The sequence below is a fragment of the Oncorhynchus gorbuscha genome, linkage group LG05 (genome assembly GCF_021184085.1).
Source record: "Oncorhynchus gorbuscha isolate QuinsamMale2020 ecotype Even-year linkage group LG05, OgorEven_v1.0, whole genome shotgun sequence".
In the NCBI taxonomy this organism is placed as follows: domain Eukaryota; kingdom Metazoa; phylum Chordata; class Actinopteri; order Salmoniformes; family Salmonidae; genus Oncorhynchus; species Oncorhynchus gorbuscha.
Window position 1 is genome coordinate 23,589,820 of NC_060177.1, and position 15,631 is coordinate 23,605,450.

The following is a 15,631-nucleotide window of genomic DNA, read 5'->3' on the forward strand; positions in this document are numbered from 1 at the left end:
TCAAGCTCTGTCAGGCCGGATGGGGAGAATCGCTGCACAGCTATTTTCAGGTCTCTCCAGAGATGTTCGATTGGGTTCAAGTCCGGGCTCTGGCTGGGCCACTCAAGGACATTCAGACTTGTCCCAAAGCCACTGCTGCATTGTCTTGGCTGTGTGCTTACGGTAGTTGTCCTGTTGGAAGGTGAACCTTCGCCTCAGTCAGAGGTCCTGAGTGGTCTGGAGCAGGTTTCCATCAAGGATCTCTCAGTACTTTGCTCTGTTCATCTTTCCCTCAATCCAAACTAGTCTCCCAGTCCCTGTTGCTGAAAAATATCCCCACACCTCGATGCTCCCACCATCATGCTTCAGGCCAAAGAGTTCAATCTTGGTTTCATCAGGCCAGAGAATCTTGTTTCTGATCTGAATCTTTAGGTGCCTTTTGGAAAACTCCAAGCGGGCTGTCATGTGCCTTTTACTGAGGAATGGCTTCCGTCTGGCCATTCTACCATAAAGGCTTGATTGGTGGAGCGCTGCAGAGATGATTCTCCTTCTGGAGGGTTCTCCAATCTCCACTGAGGAACTCCGGAGCTCTGTCAGAGTGACCATCGGGTTCTTGGTCACCTCCCTGACCATGACCCGTATTCCCTGATTGCTCAGTTTGGCTGAGTGGCCAGCTCTGGGTAGAGTCTTGGTGGTTCCAAACTTCTTCCATTTAAGAATGACGGAGGCCACTGTTCTTGGGGACCTTCAAAGTTGCAGAAATGTTTTGGTAACCTTCCCCAGATCTGTGCCTCGACAAAATCCTGTCTCGGGGCTCTAGGGACAACTTATTCGACCTCATGGCTTGGTTTTTCTCTGACATGCACTGTCAACTGTGTGATCTTATACTGTATAGACAGGTGTGTGCCTTTCCAAATAATGTCCAATCAATTCAATTGATTCCACAGGTGGAATCCAATCATGTTGTAGAAACATCTCAAGGATGATCAATGGAAAAAGGGTGCACCTGATCTTAATTTCGAGTCTCATAGCAAAGGTTCTGAAAGCTTATTTAAATAACGTATTTCTGTTTTTATAAATGTGCAAAAAAATATATAAAAACCTATTTTCACTGTGTCATTATGTGGAATTGTATGTAGATTGATGAGGGGAAAAAATAATGAATACATTTTAGAATAAGGCTGTATCTTAACAAAATGGGGAAAAAGTCAAGGGGTCTGAATACTTTTTGATTGCGCTGTGTCTGTGTGTGCGTATAAACTAACCTGTGCTGGATCCCCTCCACTGTAAGCTCATTTAGTTCCAGCTCTCCAGTCTTTAGTCGATCTGTGTTCTCCAGAAGACCAGAGTCAAACTCCACACACACCGGAACCTCCCCTACAGACCTGAACACACATGGTGAAACTTTTCAGCCTCTTGACTGCACTAAGATCAGCATATTTACCTTTTAGTCATTTAGCAGATTCTCTTATCTAGAGCAACTTGCAGCTGAATACCTGTTCTGATGGATGAAACTCTCGTACTCTCTGTGTGGCTCTATGGCCTTCAGAGCAGTAGACATCTCCTCGTGGACAGATACCACCTCCTGTTGGAGCATACTGGACATGTCATAGTACTCCTGCAGGATCTCCTTCCTGGGTTACAGGGAAAAAGTCAAAGGTCTGGTAGAGGTCAGGGCAGTATTATTCAATCCTGGTCTGGGGACCCACTGGGTGTGCAGGCTTTTTCCTAGCTCAGCACTAAACGCACCTGCTTCATCTAATCAAAGGCTTGATGATCCATTATTAAATAGGTCAGTGTCTTCGGAAAGTATTCAGACCCCTTACATTTCTCCACATTTTGTCAGGTTACAGCCTTACTCTAAAATTGTTTAAATCGTTTCTCCCCTCATCAATCTACACAATACACCATAATGACAAAGCAACAACTGTTTAGAAATGTTTTGCTAATTCATAAAAAATAAAAAATTGAAATATCACATTTACATAAGTATTCAAACCCTTTCCTCAGTACTTTGTTGAAGCACCTTTGTCAGTGATTACAGGCTTGAGTCTTCTTGGGTATGACGCTACAAGCTTGGCACACCTGTATTTGGGGAGTTTCTCCGATTCTTTTCAGCAGATCCGCTCAAGCTCTGTCAGGCTGGATGGGGAGTGTTGCTGCACAGCTATTTTCAGGTCTCTCCAGAGATGTTCGGTTTGGTTCAAGGCCGGGCCACTAAAGGACATTCAGAGACTTGTCCTGAAGCCACTCCTGAGTTGTCTTGGCTGTGTGCTTAGGGTCGTTGTCCTGTTGGAAGGTGAACATTAACCCCAGTTTGAGATCCTGAGCTCTCTAGAGCACGTTTTCATCAAGGATCTCTGTGTACTTTGATCCGTTCATCTTTTCCTCAAACCCTGACTAGTTTCCCAGTCCCTGCTGCTGAAAAACATCCCCACAGCATGATGCTGCCACCACGCTTCACCCCCGATTCCTCAGTTTGACAGGCGGCCAGCTTTAGGAAGAATCTTGGCGGTTCCGAACTTCTTCCAATTAAGAATGATGGAGGCAACTGTGTTCTTGGGGACCTTCAATGCTGCATAAATGTTTTGGTAGCCTTCCCGAGATCTGTGCCAACACAATCCTGTCTCAGAGCTCTACTGACAATTCCTTCGACCTCATGGCTTTTCTCAGACATGCACTGTCAACTGTGGGACCTTATATAGACAGGTGTGTGCGCCTTTCCCGAATCATGTCCAATCAATTGAATTTACCACAGGTGGACTCCAATCAAGTTGTAGAAACATCTCAAGGAAGATCAATGGAAACAGGATGCACCCGAGCTCAATTTTGAGTCTCATAGCAAAGGGTCTGAATATTTATCTAAATAAATAAATAAATAATAATAATAAATACATTTCAGTTTTTGTTTTAATTGTGCAAAAATGTATAAAAAACAGTTTTCGCTTTGTCATTATGGGGTATTGTGTGTAGATTGCTGAGGAAATTGTTTTATTTAATCCATTTTAGAATAAGGCTGTAACGTAACAAAATGTAGAAAAATGTAAATGTAAAAAGTCAAGGGTTCTGAATACTTTCCGAAGGCACTGTATGTATGTATAGTACTGGGCTGAAACACACTGTGGGTCTCCAGGGCCAGTATTGATAACATTACGTGGGTTTGGACAACAGCCAAAAACTATTATATCAAACTTCCCATGAGAGTGCTTGAATTCTTATCAAAAGGGAAGGATATTATGTGAGGTACAAAACCATGCAGTGTAACAATAGGATGACCATAGTCACAGTACTTTCCTACCACGGTGGACACACACGCAATATGATCTTATCACTGACTGGGAATTCACTGACAGAGTTGTGCTTTTCACTCACTCACTCACTCACTCACTCACTCACTCACTCACTCACTCACTCACTCACTCACTCACTCACTCACTGACACACACTCACAGACACACAGACACACAGACACACAGACACACAGACACACAGACACACAGACACACAGACACACAGACAGACAGACAGACAGACAGACAGACAGACAGACAGACAGACACACACACACACACACACACACACACACGCACACACACACGCACACACGCACGCACGCACGCACACACACGCACACACGCACACACTTACAGTACGAGTACCATCTCCTGCTGTAGGCTCTGTAGTGCCATGAGCAGGGCAGGTTGGGCCTGGCTGTAGTGGTGCTGATGGTACACCTGGGCTGCTCTGACTGACAGCACATACTCATTATGAAGCTCATGGAGCCTCAGAGTAGCCTTCACATAGCGCTCCCTCGCACGCTCACGTTCTTTATCTAAACAAACACAAGATATATGTATATATATATGTATATACAGTGCCTTGCGAAAGTATTCGGCCCCTTGAACTTTGCGAACTTTTGCCACATTTCAGGCTTCAAACATAAATATATATTATATATTATGTATTTTTTTGTGAAGAATCAACAACAAGTGGGACACAATCATGAAGTGGAACGACATTTATTGGATATTTCAAACTTTTTTAACAAATCAAAAACTGAAAAATTGGGCGTGCAAAATTATTCAGCCCCCTTAAGTTAATACTTTGTAGCGCCACCTTTTGCTGCGATTACAGCTGTAAATCGCTTGGGGTATGTCTCTATCAGTTTTGCACATCGAGAGACTGGAATTTTTTCCCATTCCTCCTTGCAATACAGCTCGAGCTCAGTGAGGTTGGATGGAGAGCATTTGTGAACAGCAGTTTTCAGTTCTTTCCACAGATTCTCGATTGGATTCAGGTCTGGACTTTGACTTGGCAATTCTAACACCTGGATATGTTTATTTTTGAACCATTCCATTGCAGATATTGCTTTATGTTTTGGATCATTGTCTTGTTGGAAGACAAATCTCCATCCCAGTCTCAGGTCTTTTGCAGACTCCATCAGGTTTTCTTCCAGAATGGTCCTGTATTTGGCTCCATCCATCTTCCCATCAATTTGAAACATCTTCTCTGTCCCTGCTGAAGAAAAGCAGGCCCAAACCATGATGCTGCCACCACCATGTTTGACAATGGGGATGGTGTGTTCAGGGTGATGAGCTGTGTTGCTTTTACGCCAAACATAACGTTTTGCATTGTTGCCAAAAAGTTCAATTTTGGTTTCATCTGACCAGAGCACCTTCTTCCACATGTTTGGTGTGTCTCCCAGGTGGCTTGTGGCAAACTTTAAACGACACTTTTTATGGATATCTTTAAGAAATGGCTTTCTTCTTGCCACTCTTCCATAAAGGCCAGATTTGTGCAATATACGGCTGATTGTTGTTTTATGGACAGAGTCTCCCACATCAGCTGTAGATCTCTGCAGTTCATCCAGAGTGATCATGGGCCTCTTGGCTGCATCTCTGATCAGTCTTCTCCTTCTATGAGCTGAAAGTTTAGAGGGACGGCCAGGTCTTGGTAGATTTGCAGTGGTCTGATACTCCTTCCATTTCAATATTATCGCTTGCACAGTGCTCCTTGGGATGTTTAAAGCCTGGGAAATCTTTTTGTATCCAAATCCGGCTTTAAACTTCTTCACAACAGTATCTTGGACCTGCCTGGTGTGTTCCTTGTTCTTCATGATGCTCTCTGCACTTTTAACGGACCTCTGAGACTATCACAGAGTAGGTGCATTTATACGAAGACTTGATTACACACAAGTGGATTGTATTTATCATCATTAGTCATTTAGGTCAACATTGGATCATTCAGAGATCCTCACTGAACTTCTGGAGAGAGTTTGCTGCACTGAAAGTAAAGGGGCTGAATAATTTTGCACGCCCAATTTTTCAGTTTTTGATTTGATTTGAAATATCCAATAAATGTCGTTCCACTTCATGATTGTGTCCCACTTGTTGTTGATTCTTCAGAAAAAAATAGTTTTATATCTTTATGTTTGAAGCCTGAAATGTGGCAAAAGGTCACAAAGTTCAAGGGGGCCGAATACTTTCGCAAGGCACTGTATATATATATATATATATATATATATATATATATATATATATATATATATATATATCTCAGTAGAACACACACAAATGTAGCATAAAAGTGGAAAAACAATACACATGACAAATAGTCACTACTAATATGATCAACTGTGTTCATTTGGTGAATCATTAGGACACCAGTTGTCTAAACAGAACTATCAGGAGGTAATGATAATCTGTTGTCCAGAATGTAATCCTTTCAGCCAGTCAAAGTGAGAGTGTGTCTGTGCTGTTTGGAGAAATGAGACGGAGCCAGAGTGAGCTTCCCCACCTTTACTGGCCTCCTGGTACTTCCTCTTTGCCTGTGCTGCATCCCTCACCAGCTGTCTATAGCTGGCCTTCAGCCTCTCCAGCTCTGTCTGGGTCACCTGACAAATGGAAAGGGTATATTAATGTTACCTCATCCAAACAAGGTGCATAAATTGAAGAACAAAAGGGATGAGTAGAGAGATATTCAGCCACTCTCTGAGGACAATGAGAGTCCTCAAATACATTTCTACTATCTAACCACACAGCACCGTCATCAGAGAGGGAAAGGAGGGGAGTTAAAAAGGAGTGGAGGTGATACTGTACAAACAAGTGATACGGGTGTGGTTTGTTAAAAGTGGGAGTGCCTTCACAACGCAGGCTTTTGTTTGACCCCAGCTTTGCCACCTCTGAGACAACACAGACAGACGAGAGAGAGTAGAAAGACCAGACAGGAAAGACCGGAACCCAGACCATACAGGTCTGTATCCCAACACCTCTCAACTCAGAAGTAGAAGCACACATGAAGTGGTCGGTGACGTCAGAGAGGCCCTGGTAACAGAAACTGGTTTGACTCCTTTTTTTTAACCCTTAACATTTCCATTAGCCACCATCTAAGGCAGTGGTCACCAACCTTTTCTGAGTCAAGATCACTTTCTGAGTCAAAACGCAAGTTGAGCATGCATGTTAAAAAATGTTTTTAAACATGACTTAAAAAACATAAGCCTACATTAACCAATTGTGCAGAAGGCTTGGGTGGCCCAATACATTATCACTGCATATTGGCTATGCTTGAAATGCCCTGCCAATTGTGTTCCTCTCAGAATTTTTTGAAATTATATTTTAAAAATGTAGGTATATGATCACACTGGTAATAGATAATTTTATGTAGTACTTGTGAGGCGGTGAGCTGAGTGAACATAATATTATTATATATATATTACTGGACTAATAGCCTGCATCTGATGGTCAGTCTGAGGGGAGGCAGGGAGCTGCGGTACCTCCGCTGAGAAAAGAGAACAGTCTTCTAGCTGATGGCAAAACTCAAGTCACACTGCATTATTTCTGCCTCATGTACCAATTCATGTTGTTCTTCCTATGACCAGAGAAAGTTAAATATTCCTTGATATTAAAAAAAGACACAAGCCGCTAATAATAACAACAATGCAAGCTTATCGAAAATTTGCTAAACTCATTCATTGCAACTGCAGTGCTGTTTGTAGCATGAGTGGAATTAGGAAGAATGTGTATTTTATGGCTTATAAAAGTGTTGAACAAAGTGTTGACAGTGTTGAACAAAGTGTTGACAGTGGGGGGGAAGGTAGGGGACGCCATGTGCGACTGAAGTGTTTTCCGTTTGCTCCCGTGGTATTCTTAAAGTTTATGTGAATTCTGCAGCAGAACCGTATTTATTTTCAAATATTAATTTGGTGATCCCTTTCCGTAAAAAGCAAGACTACTTTGCTTCAGAATGTTAGCATGTCGACCAAAAGCATGACTTTGAGAAAACCCGGCCTACAAGACCCGCTCTCATCACCGCCCTCTCCTGAGTCTGAGGGCCCGGGGACGCACACTTTAACCAGGGGCGCGGCTTCGGCTGGCGGCGCTGAAATGAACATTCTCGAGGCCATCAAACTACTACGCTCTGAGATAGTTGAAATGAAAACACAGGTGGTTGCTACGATTGAGGCCAGAATACAGGAGGTTTCTGATACTTTAAAAGCAGATTTAACCATCCTGCGGAACGAGACTGTGCCAGCAATCACAATACTCAAAACAACAACTGCGTCACACACTACAACGATTGCGGCACTGGAGGCCTCCGCTACTAATGTCTCCGATTTAACTACATCCCTGGAGGCTGAAGTTAAACGCCTAGCTGCGGATTTGAAAAAGGTGAAGGAGAGCTGCGTAAGTCTAGAGGGATTCTCTCGCCGCAATAATCTGAGACTTGTATCGGTCCCAGAGTCCGCAGAAATGCATCGCGCCACGGATTTCGTTTCGGGGCTGCTGAAGGATGTTCTTGCCTTAGATGAAAAGCCCCTGATTGATCGAGCCCACCAGTTGCTGCGCCCAAAGCCCAGGGATGGGGAGAGGCACCGTGACATAATGACATAATTCTTCGAGTGCACTTTTTTTCATGAGAAGATGGAGATCCTCCGACGAGCCCGCAATACCACTCTGAGCTTTCAAGGACAGAGCTTTTCCATCTACCAGGACTACTCCCCCACTGTTTCCAGGCAGCGCGCAGCTTTCGGACAGGCCAAACGAGTACTTCGGGACCATCCAAGTGTGAAGTATGGACTGCGATTCCCGGCCCGTTTATATATATCTCAGGGTAAAGACTACACATTTTAATCTCCGGATGAGGCTATGGCTCACATTCAACGTCACATCAAGAAGTCTTGAATATGCTCACAGTTCAGCAACTGTTGCTTGCGTACTCTGGATAGTAAGTAACCCACTTGTGGTACAATTATGCTTAGACATAACAGGCTAGTCTTGTATAGTTGGTGAAACTATTCAGGCTTATTTGAGGTGATCTAATGTTTTGATCATCTAGTGTACGTGCCTTATCTCGCTCACCTATTTAGTTTGTTTACACATTGTCTCGGTGACTCAAAATATTTTTGGTTATTTGTTTACTGCTTCCGTTTGCATTGACCCAGTTAACCACTTGCTCCTACCTGGCACGCAGGCGTCCCATCTAGAGCTCTGGAAATGCAAATGCGCTACGCTAAATGCTAATAGTATTAGTTAAAACTCAAACGTTCATTAAAATACACATGCAGGGTATTGAATTAAAGCTACACTCGTTGTGAATTCAGGCAACAAGTCAGATTTTTTAAATGCTTTTCGGCGAAAGCATGAGAAGCTATTATCTGATAGCATGTAACACCACAAAAGACCCGCAGGGGACGTAAACAAAATAATTAGCATATTCGGCGCTACACAAACCGCACAATAAAATATAAAACATTCATTACCTTTGACCATCTTCTTTGTTGGCACTCCTAGATGTCCCATAATCACTATTGGGTCTTTTTTTTCGATTACATCAGTCCATATATAGCCTAGATATCGTTCTATGTAGACTGTATGATAAATGAAAAAAAATAGCGTTTCATAACGTAATGTCATTTTTTTAAATTCAAAAAGTCGACGATAAACTTTCACAAAACACTTCGAAATACTTTTGTAATGCAACTTTAGGTATTAGTACACGTTAATAAGCGATAAAATTCATCAGGAGGCGATGTAACTTCTATAGTGTCGTCTGGAAAAAAACGTGGCCGGAGAGAGCTCGACCAAAACATCCGGTCGGAGACAGGAGGGAAGGAGTTCCCTTGAACCGGTTAGACCAAGAATCAATTGCGAATCAAATGACAAGACTCTAGACAATGTGTGGTAGCTGTAGGCGCTGAAACCTCGGTCTCATGTAATTCGGTTCACTTTGAACAATTCCTGGAAGTAAGCGCAAGGATATTTATTTCCATTTTCAGTGATCAGGTTTTCCTGCGCTATTCGATGAAACTCACGCTCTGTTAAAGTCACAGCCGTGATTTAACCAGTTTTATAAACGTCTGAGTGTTTTCTATCCACACATAATAATCATATGCATATACTATATTCCTGGCATGAGTAGCAGGGCGCTGAAATGTTGCGCGATTTTTAACAGAATGTTCGAAAAAGTAGAGGGTCGACTTAACAGGTTAACAGTAAATGTCTCCCGAGGCTACACATAGTTAACTAGTCAACTAGACTACTATTATAATTACTATTATTTTTGATTGTCTTACTACGATTTCCTTACTTCAAATTAGATTTCTGGCTGAGAGCCTATATACATTTGATTTATTTTCCCTCTCAATGCCTGTTATAAGAATGGGAATACAATTATATACATCTTCAAGTGGTGCTTTTGTCATTCCATTTGCCCAAGGGATTAGCCTTTTTTTTATTTGAAAAAAATACATACAAATCTTGCTTTTTGCTGCTTGATCCACTAACAAAATGTGATTTTAAAGAGCGTGACTGTGGGTTTAGGTTTAAGACCACACTCTCACAGGCATACTGTGCGAAGAGAACATGTTCTATTTAGGCTTGTACCTCGTTTGGGGAGGTATTGTCTGGGATGGGGGGAGGGGGTGAGAGGGCAGGTTGAATTGTTCAGTTCTAATGTTGTCATTCTGTCTTTTTAGTTTTTTTATCTGTTTTTTTCTGTACTTTTTACAATTATTTACCACCGTACATTATTACTCTGAGACAAGTTATTCTGGGGGAAAAGCTCATTGCTTTTCCATTCTATGCTCTAATGACAGGGTTGAATAACGGGAATGCCCAGAGGGGCCGAAATAATACGATCAAGTACATTTCTTGGAATACCAAAGGGGTTAACAACCCGGTGAAGCGTAAGAGGGTGTTGACACACTTAAAGGGTTTGAATGCAAATATTGCATTTCTACAAGAGACTCACTTGAGGACTGGTGAGCATTTTAGGATGCGTAAGGACTGGGTTGGTCAAGTGTTCCACTCGAACTTTCATAGTAAATCAAGAGGTGCTGCTATTCTGGTTGATAAAGCTACTCCCTTTGTAGCTTCTGAGGTTATTGCTGATCCTAAGGGACGATATGTCATAGTAACCGGTGAACTGTTTTCTACCCCTCTTGTTTTGGCTAGTGTTTATGCTCCCAATTGGGATGACACAAGTTTCATTTCTTCCTTTCTGTCTACTATTCCCAATTTAGATTCTCATTTGTTGATTTTAGGGGGGGATTTCAACTGTAAAATGTCCCCAGTTCTTGACAAGTCCTCACAAACAAATACAGGCCAATCTAAATGTGCCCTACTTATTCAAGCCTTTCTTCAGAAATATGCTATGTTTGAGGCCTGGCGTTTCCTACATCCTACAGATAGACAATATTCCTTTTATTCTCATGTTCATCAAACATACTCCCGGATTGATTACTTGTTTTTGGACAAAAAAACTTCTGCCTAACCTTCGGCAGTGTACTTACGAGAGTATTGTTATCTCTGACCATCCATTAGTGCTTGAACTAGAGTTTCCCCAGCGACCTCCTATGTGTTATCAGTTGGCGTCTCAACCACATTTTACTCTCAGATAAGGAGTTTGTCAATTTCATCTCTTCTGAAATCACCTTATTCCTAGAAACTAATTCAACACCAGGTATGTCCTGCTCTACCATATGGGAGTCTCTCAAAGCATACCTACGTGGCCAAATTATTTCTTATACAGCCAACCAAAACAGAGTTCGCTCTCAGCGACTTCGGGACCTGAGCGAGTCCATAGCCACACTGGATGAGAAGTATGCTACGGATCCTTCCTCTGATCTGCATAAAGAGCGCCAACTACTCCAATCTGAATTTGATGAGCTTTCTACCAGGCAAGCTGAACAGTTACTCTTGCGAGCTCGATACAAAGTCTATGAACAAGGCGACAAGGCCAGTAAACTCCTTGCGCATCAGATCCGTAAATCTGAGGCCTCACGTTTAATCCCACAAATAAGGACCCCGTCTGGTGCCACCACAGTTATACATAAAGAAATCAATGATCAATTTAAACAATTTTACTCTGCGCTATACACCTCTGAACCCCCTCAAGACCCCTTGCTGATTGACTCCTTCTTTAATGGCTTGAATATGCTTTCAATTGATACAGACTCCCATGACTATCTAGAAGAATAATTTACGCTTGAGGAGATTGCAACAGCAGTGTCCGCAATGAAAATGTTAAATCACCGGGTCCGGACGGTTTTCCAACCGAATTTTACAGGACGTTTTCTGGTCTGCTTTGCCCATTCTTGTCTCGACTATTTGCAGAGTGCCTCAATACTTCAAAGCTACCGCCTAGTCTTTATCAGGCTTCAATTTCATTACTACTAAAGAAAAACAAAGACCCCCTGGAATGTGGATCCTATCGCCCAATCTCGCTTTTAAACTGTGATTACAAAATCCTAGCGAAGCTTTTAGCCATCCGTATGGAAGGCTTGCTGCACCAAGTAATACACTCTGACCAGACTGGCTTTGTGAGAAATAGGCATTTATTTTTCGATATTAGGTGCCTTATGAATATACTGTACTCTCCAACGTCGGAGGACCCGGAGGTGGTGGTCTCACTTGATGCCGAAAAATCGTTTGACCGCGTTGAGTGGGATTACCTAACAGCTGCCCTTTATAGATTTGGCTCTGGCCCCAAATTCATTGCGTGGATAAAGATTCTTTATTTTTCCCCCATGGCTTCGGTACGGACTAATAACTTGTCCTCTGACTATCTTCCCTTGCACCGCGGATCCAGACAGGGTTGCCCAATCTCCCCCTTGTTGTTTGCTTTGGCAATCGAGCCTCTCGCCATTGCACTAAGCTCTACTGATGCCATTCAAGGCATAATCAGGGCGGGCTGGGAGCAGAAAGTCTCGCTATATGCTGACGACCTGCTTTTGTTTATCTCCAACCCCGATACCTCATTGCCACGTGCCCTATCTGTTCTTAAAAAGTTTGGATCAATCTCAGGGTACAAGCTGAATCTAGGCAAGAGTGAGCTTTTTCCGGTAAACAAGGCTGCTTTAAAGTGCTCTTTTACAAGTTCTCAGTTTAGGATTGTCCGGGATCAATTCACTTACTTGGGAGTAAAAGTGACAAGGAAATATTCAAATTTGTTTCAGGAAAACTTTGTTGCTCTAGTAGACAGATTGAAACAATCTTTTACTTTTTGGAATTCGCTACCCCTTTATCTTATCGGAAGGATTAATGTTATTAAAATTAATGTGTTGCCCAAATTTTTATATTTATTTCAATGTTTACCCATTTTTATTCCAAAATCTTTTTTTATTTCACTGGATCAAACATTCATGCATTTTATTTGGGATGGCAAGGTACCACGGATTGGTAGAAAACATTTACAGAGGCCTAGGTCATTGGGGGGTTTAGCTCTACCAAATTTTCAGACATACTACTGGGCTGCAAATTTCAGAGCCATTCTGTACTGGCTGCAGACTGATCCTACTGGCCCTAAACCACTCTGGGTCCAGATGGAGTCTGAATCGTGTAAACCTGCAGCACTTTCCTCTGTGCTGTGCTCGTCTCTCCCAGTGTCCCTAGTCAAAAGGTGTGTCAACCCAATTGTAAAGCAGTCTCTTAAAATTTGGAATCAGTTCCGTTTAGCCTTTAACCTCCGAGGCTTTTCTCTATCAGGCCCAATCAATCAGAACATTTTATTTCCTCCATCTTTGAATGATGGGGCTTTTGGCATTTGGCACTCACTAGGCCTCTCCTCGCTAGCCCAATTAATATATGCCATTTAGCAGACGCTTTTATCCAAAGCGACTTACAGTCATGTGTGCATACATTCTACGTATGGGTGGTCCCGGGGATCGAACCCACTACCCTGGCGTTACAAGCGCCATGCTCTACCAACTGAGCTACAGAAGGACCAATTATTCTTGGATGATACATTTGCCTCTTTTTCTCAGCTGCAGGAAAAGTTCAATCTCCCCCAATCCCACTTTTTCCGCTATCTCCAGACTAGAAACTTTGTCAGGGCTAACACACCTGGATTTCCCAATAGGCCTGCGAATACAGCTATAGAGAGCATCTTGGAGCTAAACAAGCTTCCTAGGGGCATAATTTCAGATGTATATGCAATCATTCATGACTTACAGAACCCTTCTTTGGTGCCTTTAAAGACTCGATGGGAAAAGGATTTGGGGGAGGAACTTGGGGAAGATGCCTGGGAATCTGTGCTGCACAGGGTGCACTCGTCCTCTTTTAGCACTAGACACAGCCTCATTCAATTCAAGGTGGTTCACCGTATCCACTGGTTGGGGGCCAAACTTGGAAGAATATTCTCTAATTTTGATCCTACCTGTGTCAGATGTAAAGTGGAACCAGCCACACTGTTGCATATGTTTTGGGGCTGTCATAAACTGTCAGGTTTCTGGGAATTAATATTTAAATGTTTCTCTGATATATATGACACTGTTATAGATCCGTCTCCCCTTACAGCCCTTTTTGGAGTACTGCCCATGGGTACCCCAAAAAGGTGGCGGGGGCATTAAGGTCCATGTGCTTATTGATTGTGATCCGCAGATGCCTTGTTCATCTTGCTCGGGCAGAGACTGAAGTGTGAGCTTGTTTTTCCCAGTTATTTTTACACTTTGTTCACACCTACATGAATAATCATTTTTTATTTTTTATTTTAAAGCATAAAAAAAAACCTGTCCAGTGGATGGTCGGTCTGTGGCCATGACTCTCTGTGAGTGGTTGCATTTCTCCACCCTTGTCCCTTGACTGTTTACAGGAACAATGGTGAGGTGTTTGCTCTGTCCCTGTACTATAGATTGCCCTTTAATCTCTGTAGCGTTCTGCATGGTATGTTTAACTTGTATAAAGTATGGTATCTTTAAAGCTATTTTTTATTTGTATTTTTATTTGTATTTTTTTTCTAGTTGAGTATATTATTTATATTGCTTTGTCTTGTCTATGTGTGTGTGTGTGTAAAACTTAATAATCAGAGTTAAAAAAGAAAAGAAAAAAGAAAAGTTTTGACAGTGTTGAACAAAGTGTTGACAGTGCTGAACAAAGTGTTGACAGTGCTGAACAAAGTGTTGACAGTGCTGAACAAAGTGTTGACAGTGCTGAACAAAGTGTTGACAGTGCTGAACAAAGTGTTGACAGTGTTGAACAAAGTGTTGACAGTGCTGAACAAAGTGTTGACAGTGCTGAACAAAGTGTTGACAGTGCTGAACAAAGTGTTGACAGTGCTGAACAAAGTGTTGACAGTGCTGAACAAAGTGTTGACAGTGCTGAACAAAGTGTTGACAGTGCTGAACAAAGTGTTGACAGTGCTGAATAGCAAGTTAAACAAGAACGTACTCATGAAAACAGCAGCTCTTTGCTGTACTCATTGAGTCTTCATAGCCATCGTTTTAAAAGTTTTTACATTTCACAGTATCAACTTGTCTGTGAAGACGCCGGTGCACTTGATTTGCTCTCTAGGAGTTCTACATTCAGACATTAAATGGTTAAAAATGGGAACACTTTGCCTTCCCGGGACTGGGGCTGCTGAGTGAAGTGCACCTACCACCAATAGCACAAAAATAAAAATAGGAACAAGGCTTTATCGTAGTTTTATTTACAGAAATGTTTGGTGATCGATGAGGAATGCCTTGAGATCGACCTGTCGATTGCGTTCGACCGGTTGGTGACCACTGACCTAAGGTTAATTATAACTATATATATATATATATATATATATATATATATATATATATATTTTTTTTTTTTTTAGGGGGTAGATCAGCTTTAATATTACAGATAGATTGTAGCTTCCATCAATGTAATTGTCTGCATCATTTCCACTTTCATCCTAGATACCTGCCTTTCTAGGGAGTTTTTCCTAGCCACCGTGCCTCTACATCTGCATTGCTTGCCATTTAGGATTTTTGGCTGGGTTTCTGTATAGCACTTTGTGACATATATTTTATTGATTGATTGATGGACACAGTATATTTTACAATAGTTATCTTGTTTGTTTTAATACCATCCTTCAACTCCACTCAACCCCTCCCATCTATCTCTGAACACCATCCAGTTGATTTCTAGTTGCCGTATATATTTTCAACTGTGCTGTGACGTTTCACAAAAGTTTACAAAAGGTTAATTATACCTTGCACTACCAAAGTGCAGAGGATGTCTGCATGACGCCTGTGACTTGTTTGTAGTGCACTGTACAAGGTACTAAAGCAAAACCTGACCCAGGAAACGTACGAACTGCAACCCATAAACCCAGGAATTCATTAAAGATTAACACATAATTTGCTCGCCGTAATATGGTAATGATATAAGTCACGGAAAGGGCAAAA

General features: G+C 42.0%; 1 protein-coding gene across 4 annotated transcripts in view; it reads right to left on the reverse strand.

Annotated features, from left to right (window-relative positions):
* Nucleotides 1-15,631, reverse strand: part of LOC124035686 (tyrosine-protein kinase Fes/Fps-like) — a 48,853-nt gene that overhangs the window by 27,672 nt on the left and 5,550 nt on the right. For all 4 annotated transcript variants that reach the window (XM_046349272.1, XM_046349271.1, XM_046349273.1 and 1 more), the window contains exons 4-7: nt 5,776-5,872; nt 3,628-3,811; nt 1,476-1,613; nt 1,245-1,364 (exon numbers count right to left, since the gene is read on the reverse strand). In XM_046349272.1, coding sequence (XP_046205228.1) covers nt 1,245-1,364; nt 1,476-1,613; nt 3,628-3,811; nt 5,776-5,872 — 539 coding nt within the window. The remainder of the gene's footprint in view (nt 1-1,244; nt 1,365-1,475; nt 1,614-3,627; nt 3,812-5,775; nt 5,873-15,631) is intronic.